General features: G+C 52.7%; 1 protein-coding gene across 1 annotated transcript in view; it reads left to right on the plus strand.

Annotated features, from left to right (window-relative positions):
• Nucleotides 1–237: 237 nt before the first annotated feature.
• The window catches only part of RASA3 (RAS p21 protein activator 3), a 118422-nt gene continuing 110835 nt past the window's right edge, over nt 238–7824 (plus strand). The window contains exon 1 of the mRNA XM_021695946.2: nt 238–417. Within this exon, the coding sequence (XP_021551621.1) occupies nt 363–417 (55 nt within the window). The 5' untranslated portion in view covers nt 238–362. The remainder of the gene's footprint in view (nt 418–7824) is intronic.

Below are 7824 nucleotides of genomic sequence, written 5' to 3' on the forward strand. Positions count from 1 at the left end.
GGGTCCCTTCCGAGCCCTCCCCTGAGACCGACCCCGCTCCTCTCCGAGTCTCGGCCAATGTGGAGCTGGAGCTGTTTTGCGGGCGGAGCCGTCTCGCTCCCGCCTCCTAGACCTCAGCCAATGGGCAGTTGGGGTCGCTCTGGGGGCGGAACCGTCATGCCCCGCCTCTCTGCGGCCGCGACCAATGGAGAGCTGGACAGGCCAGTGGGCGGAGCCGGGCGGCGGTGGCGCCGCGGACCCGGCGCGCGCGGGGTCTGGCGCAGAGCGCTGGGACTGCGCGGCTGCTCGGGCTCCGGCTGCACGGCGGGGCTCGGCGCGCGGATTCTGGCGAGGCCCGCGGGCTTCCGGGCGGGCGACCCAGCATGGCGGTGGAGGAAGAGGGGCTCCGGGTCTTCCAGAGCGTGAAGATCAAGATCGGTGAGCGCCGTGCGTCCCTTCCCCCGAGGACGGGGCGGGCTGCGGCGGGCGCGGTCCGGGGGGTGGGGGGCGGTGCGGTGCAGGACGCGGGTCTGGTCCCCGCCGGGAGCGCGCGCCAGTGGGAGCCTGGGTGCGTGCGTTCCCGGGGGCGGGTCCGCCGACCTCAGGTTCCGCATCTCCCCTCAGCTGCTTCACCCAGAAACTTCTTCCACCCGTTCCCGCAGGGGCGTGGGCCCGGGTCTGGCTGCGGGCTGGTGCGGGTGCGCGCGTCCGTTTGGGAGGGTGTGTGTGCCTGTGTTCGTGGGTGTGTGTGCGCGTGCACCGGTCCGAGTGTGGATGTGTGGAGTGCGCCTGGCTCGGGGCTCTCTCGGGCTGGGAGACGGGGAGCCGCCCCCGGCCCCCCCTTCCATTGAGAACTGGCTGGAGGAGCTTTGGGCCACCAGCGCCTGCCATTCAGGCCGTGTCACCGGGGAGGATTCTGCCCTTCCCACTGGGTCCAAGAGCTGGGGGAGGGAAATGAAATACAGATTCTGGAGTGGGCTGGAAGGCTATATCTGGACTTCCTGGGGTTATCTGGAGAGATTTGCTTTTTCCCAGTGCTGTTTTGTCTCGGGAGGGTGATGTGCAAGTTTTTTTTCGCTCCTAAAAAGATCCTTGCTTGGAGTGACTGTTACACATTGATGCCATAAATGTGCCGGATGACAGGACAGCTTATGGTGGAGGGGGCTTCTGAGGACCCACAGTGTTGCCTGTCCTCAGGGTCCTTCCTGCGTCCACATTCCCTTCTATTCCCATGTGAAAAGGGGCCGCTGGGAACCGAGCCAGGCACCCAGTGATTGAGTGTCAGTTGTTGATGACATTTGATGCTGCCTGAGGAATTCCAACTACCCCAAATCAGCGTGTTGTTTCCTGTCTGCTTTATTTTGGTTTATGGATCATCGCTGAGACACTGTTGATATTTGGCTGAGAAGCACTGTGGATTGGATGTAGCAGCTCTTCAGGCTTGAAGAGTCTGCCTGCAGAGGATTTCTCTTGTTTACTTGCTTGAAATCTGCTGTCATTTTCATACTGAGAGATTTAACAATGCATGCCGCTGAAGTGGGGGCAGGGAAACTGCCTCTACTAGGGTCCTTCAGCCAAGAGCCCTCACTCAGCACCTGGGTCCACTGAGCTGTGTAAGGGACATCACCCCCGAGGGTTTCAGATGCTTCCTTAATCAAGGGAGCAGGAGGGGGACCTTTGGGTGGGGGTCTGGTTGTGGAGGAGTGTGCCAGGCTTTCCAGGTACAGCAGGCAGGAATGGGTCTGAGGACCTTGTGGTTCAGGCCAGGCACAGCCAGTCTCATGCTGGACTCCAGGAGTGTTCTGGAACAGTGGTAGGTTGAGCAGAGAGGGTTGATTTTCCAGAATGACACAGTATATGAAGCAGGGGAGTGAGGAGACCCCTGGAGATGCAGGAGAGCAGGCCTGCTAGCCTGCCAGTGCATGTCCGTGGGTGGGTTCTGGATCCCGACAAGGAGCGGCCTGGTGTGGAAGGAAGAGGGTCTGAAGACACTGCTTGGTGAGGCTTTCTGTGTTTTGTGTTCCACTTTAAACAAGGGAGAGAAACACCTCAGCTCAGCTTTGGAACAGTGCAGTGACGGACACATCTGCCATCTCCAACCCCAGTGGGGGTGGGTACTGTTGGAAGCTTTGGAGCCCCTCCCCATGTTTGAGGGATGTAGCATCGAGGACAGCAGCAGCTCCAACCCCCTGGATGTTGTTCCATCTCCAGGAAGCTCCTGCCTCTCTCTCCTCTCCGAGGGTCTTCATCCACAGTGCACAGTGCTGGGCTGCAAGAGGGACATATCTGTGTCTCACCTTTGAAGCTGGGAGTGGTCAGGGAGCATGGGCCCACACGGAGCACAGGCAGGACATCCTCATGTTTGAGCACAGACATGGTCTAGGCTGTGCTTCTGAGTTCAAGCCTGGGCTGCAGGCCCTGAAGGTGAACTGGGTGGGCCGGTTTGGGGCTTAGTCTCATTTAACTTGAGGGACAGCCTGTTAATAGAATGGGATGAGCATAGTTCTGAGCATGGAAGGTGGTGTGCTGAGCTCTTGATTTCTTTCCTTAGTTGTCTCTTGTGGCCAGTCCTGGCTCTGATTTGCCTGAATGCTCTGGTCCTAAAGGCACAAGATGACGAGGAACACCATAGTTGATCTGGAAGCGGGGCAGACACGCATGAATCATACACACACATGGTCACATGCACACTCGCCTCTCCTTGTTCGGGGACACACTGGCCAGGCCATCCATTCATCTCTGAACCTTGTCTCCAGGCTCGCTGGCTGCATGCCCGTGTGCTCTTGGCCGGCTGGCTAACCCAGAGCAAGCGTCCTCCCCTTCCATAGCCTCGTTTTTCCATTTGCGAAATGCAGGCAGGAATTGTCTACTGCATCCGGTGGGGGCTTACAAGACGGTATTGTTCCCGCTTGCATCAATACCCACCCCCTCACTACCAGAAAAGGAGAGAAGGAAAAATTCTCCCTGAACTTATACCAGTAAGCAATATCACTACTCCTGTTGCTAAGAAAAAAGGCAGAACATTTTTGGGGGCTGAACAGTCTTTTAGGAGTTGGGGCCTTGGCCTTTAGTTCTTAAATAGTTTTGGATTGTGTGGTGGTACTTGTCTCACTGACAGGCTAAGGCTGGGGACGATGGGAAGAATCTCTTCCTTGTTTTCCTCTTCCCGTTTCTCTGGCCCTTCCACCTTTTGCAAAAGCCAAATCAGAGTGGGGCATTTTTACTCTAACTGTTTTGAGTCCTTGTCTCGAAGAACCTGTTGCTTTCCCCACTAAAATCTTGCAGTTATTTTGGGTCGTTCTTCTGTCCACTTAAGAATCTTAAACATTGTCTACCTTTCGTAACAGTTGTCCGTGTTTTTATGCTAGCATCTCCTGTTGTGTAAGGGCCAGATGCACTTCCTATGAAATGGTAACTTTGAGGAAGTGTGCTTTTCTGACTTTCCATGAGTCAGGGCCTTGGTGCTGGAGGGAAGCAGCTTGAAGATTGTGGGGGAGGAGGACCCAGAGCGAGAGCCCTTCTGGCAGTGTTATTTTGGACATTTTGGACACAGGCATTGTGGTATAGCTTTACTTCCCAGTGCTATGTTCCTTTTCCATGATAGTTATCTCTGGTTTTTAAAAGTATCATCTTATCTTGATAACTGTGTTCAGTTAAGAGCAATACACAAAAGTTTTTCTGTCAAGCTAAAAATAAAATAAAATAAAATCCTAGCCTTGCAGTCCAGAGTGGGAAAAGCCCTTTTGTTCTGTTAATGGTTTTCATCGTCAGGCTTGAGGGCTCAGTTTGGATCTCCTTGGTGTTTTGTCCTGTATGTCCCGTGTGAGGCCACGCTCTGCCTGGTTCCTTGCCCCAGGCTTTCCTCTCTTCCCTGTTTCCTCCCTTCCTTCTCCTTGGATCCTCTTGTGTTCTGCTGGGCTCAGAGCACACTCTCATGTTCCTTCTCTGTAAGATTACAACTTGTCCCCCAAGAAGGTCAATGGCACATCAGAACTGACAGCCCCTCCCATACAGCAAAACATGGCCCTGCAGGGTGTTGGTGCTGTGGGCCCAGGCAGACCTGCCCCAGCCTCGTGCCCTCCTTCCAACCAGTCACAAACACAGTCCCACCAGAAGCAGGAGGTCCCCCAGGCAGGGAATGGAGTGAGGTGAGAGCAGGAAATGGTGGCTGACGGTCTCTGGCCTGCACCTCCCTTGGCCAGATGGCTGCTTTGGAGGGGTGTAGTGAAGAAGGCCCAGAGCACAGGGGCTGAAAGCTTGGGGTTCTGGGTCAGCTCTGTTCAAAGTGGGATCTTTAACCAAATTTCCTACATGGAAGGCGGTAGTGTGCTCATCGCAGGGTCCTAGAAGGGTCAGATGGTAAGATTATTGTGATAAGATTATTGTTGGTGTAGTGTCTTCACAGGGCTAAGAGGACGTGGTTTTCCCAATTAGAGAAAACATTTTGTGAATATAAGGGAGTGATACAGTGACGTTGTGTTTGACAGAGAAAGAAGGGGAGGCCACACATGATTCTTGGCATCAGGGATTTTATATTCTCTTGAGCTCTCTGATGCTAAAATTAACCTGGATATTCTATTAACCGAGCTCAGCCAGCTGCCTGTGTTATTTTTAACCCCTAAAGACTAGTGTGCAGATCTGGGCTATGGCTGGGGAGCAGCCGGGCTCAGGGGCCAAGGGTGATTTTAGTTTGTGGCCCCAGGTTTTACTTGGGAAGGGGTGGGTTTGCTGTGCACGTGTGGCGTGGAGAGAGTTGCAGACTTTCGGGACCTAGTTTGTGTGTATTATCTCATTTTAATCTGCGTTCTCACAAGTCCGTGACATTGAAGTTGAGGAAGGGAGACCCCTATAACTTAATTTACTTGCCCAAAGTCACCTAGCCTGTAAGAGCAGAGCTGGGGTTTAAACTGATGCTGATGTTCTTGTTCTCTCCACTTATCGTGGTCTGTCTTTCTGTGTGATCGTGGATTTGAATGGTGGGGGTACAGTGAAGGGCTGGGAAAGACAGAAGTGGTGAGTTCTACGGCCAGGAGGGAACAGGACCACTGTCTCTTGGTGGACAGCCAGGGGCACTGGCCTTGTTGTCCAGAGACTTGTAGTCATTGACTGGGGGCTGCCAGGGTGGAAGTTGGAGAGGCGAGGAATTGCAGAGATGGAGTCTTGAAAAGAATACAGAAATCCAGAGATGATTTGTTAAGCAGGGTCACTGGCAACACATACGTTTTGTGAAAAGGCATCGGGCAGGTGAGCAGAGCATGAGTTCCTATGGGTGGACTCACTTGGTTGGAATATAGCATTTGGTAGGACGTTTAGATTTGCTTCCCTGAAAGTAATGAGGCATCTGAGTGTATAAACACTCACACCTTCCTGAAGGCATCGGGGAATCAGAGCATCGGCATGTCATGTTTTCGTCATAGTTGTGTACATGTTTAGAAAGGAGATGGATGTATTTGCTGGAAACAAGCAGAAGCGGTAGCTGCGAACACCCGAAAATTGAGGTTTGCAAGTTGCCCTTGAAGGTGAGGCTTTGAGTGCACCTCCCACTTCCCAGTGACCCTGGAGGTGGGTTCAGGCTGTTGGAGGCACAGGCAGAGCCCCCCTGGCCGAGGGAGGGATAAGAGCCCCCAGGAGCTGGCCGAGGAGAGGGGCGTGACTGACAGTACCTGGGATCCCAGATCCAAGACTGTGTTTCTCACTAATTCTGCAACCTCAGACAATTTTCTAAACCCTCTCTGCCTCAGTTTCTTTGTTGGTCAAAGCGGAGCATAAGGCCTTTTTTGTGGAGTTAATGAGCCTGTGTGAACAAAGGCACTTGCCCCGCTCCATTTTTCTAGGCAGGAGGTGTTACTGCCTGGACAGTTTGAGGCTATTCTGTTAGTTGGGGGACAAAGTGGGGCTCCTGCTATAGCTAGATGCATCAGTTAAGAGAGGGCTGGACTTCATGTGTGTGTTTGCACGTAGGTAAGGTCCGGAAAGGTGTTGGGAGAAAGTGGCCCTGAACCTGCCATGAGTTTTTGAGAAGTGGGGAGCCAGCGTGTGATGTAGCTCTGAATGGATGCCGCTGGGAGGACAGCATGGTGGCTGGTGCGGCTGGCGTGGTCAGCGCTGTGTGTGAATGGTCCTCATGCCTCCGGGTGACCCTTGTGGGGACTTGATGTCCTGTCTTGTGGTGGTGGTTGCCCCTAGAAGTTCTGAGGCTTGAGAGCAGTGGGGAGATCACGATGCTTGAGCAGGGAGTCCTCACTGATTGGTCTTCTGCATCCTGATGTTGGAGTGGGGGTCTGTATCTGCACGGTGAAGGAAGGGCTTATACCATGACTGACTAAGGTGGCTTTAACCAGCAGGTAGTAATGTATAGGAATGATCTGCCGCAGTCTGCTGTTAAATGAACTCTAGCAAAAAGTAGACACCAAGTAAATGCCAATTGAAAGGGTGATTATACTATGGGGTTTCCACAGTGTGGAATATTATGCAGCTTTCAGAGGAATGAGTTAGAGCCCGGCCAGGCTGTGTGATATGCAGGAAGTTCCAAGGGGTATGACTAGAAAGAAAAACAAAACGCAGAAAAATCTACCTAAGTTCACCCCTTCAAGAATAGTAAAACACGGATACACACGTGCAGATGTGGACATAAAGGCACACACAAGCCTATCAGCTGGACTCGCTGGGGTGGGGAGTGTGGAAGAGGAAAGCCAGTGAGAAAGAAAAGATCTGTTTCAGAAAATCAAGGATATTACTGTTAGGCATGCATGGGGAATTATGTATATAGATAGGCATGTGAAGAGTTTAAAAATCACAACTTTAAAAATGGAAAGAATAACTTTCTGGAGAGGAAAGGCCCAGAAAGGCAAAATAATTTACCTAGATTGCTGACAGGTGTGGGAGAGTTGGGAGTGGGGCTGCCGTTGGGAGTCCAGAAACAGCGAACCAGATGCTGGGGCAAAGGGAGCGCTGTGGGAGCACAGTGCAGGGACTGGCTTGTGAGTGGTCCTCGAGTCAGCTGCCACGTCGGAGAACTGACACGGATGAAAGGAAATTTAAAGTCACATCATCCACAACAGATGGCCCAGTTCTTTTCTCTAAGTGTGAGGCAGCGTTCAGAATTAACACTTAACACATTCAATCTTCGGTATAAGTGCAGGTCCCATGGTCATCCTTAGAAATAAGGAGGTGAGTCCCTGATTCTTGGCCACAGAGCAGGCTGGGGTGCCGGAAGTGGTTCTCACACGAGGTTTGTTAGGCCAAACTCAGGGGCCACCTGGGCCTCAGCGTCTGGGAAGCTTTTGGTTTGAGTGTGTATTTTGTCTTTGCTGGAGTCTGTGGATCATCAAGCTGACAGTGGGATCAAAGATAGTGATTCCTTGTTTGACAAGTGTCTGAAAGAGTGAGGCGTGTTTCTGCACACAGGGCTGGACTCCCTGGGGCTGTAGCTCTGTCCATTCTGAAATTTAGCATTGCTGGTTTCAGTTTTCTTTTTTTTAGAGAGAGAGAGTGGGTGAATGCATGCACCAGTGCTTGTGGGCAGGGAGGGGCAGAGCGAGGGGGAGGGAGAGAAGCAGGCTCTGTGCCCAGTGAGGAGCCCGACCTGGGACTTGATCTCCTGACCCTGAGGTCATGACCTAAACCTAAAACAAGAGTCAGATGCTTAACTGACTGAGACACCAAGGTGCCCCTGGTTTCAGTTTTCCAGTAAGCTTAAACCCCTCTCTGGGGACAGCCGCATCCTGATACAGCTAGTAAATTCTGCATCTCTCATCTGAGCCACATGTGGTGCATCTCTCATCTGAGCTACACATGGTGCATCTCACATATCCGAGCCACACGTGGTGCATCTCTCATCTGAGC

This window comes from Neomonachus schauinslandi, chromosome 3 (assembly GCF_002201575.2).
Source record: "Neomonachus schauinslandi chromosome 3, ASM220157v2, whole genome shotgun sequence".
In the NCBI taxonomy this organism is placed as follows: Eukaryota; Metazoa; Chordata; class Mammalia; order Carnivora; family Phocidae; genus Neomonachus; species Neomonachus schauinslandi.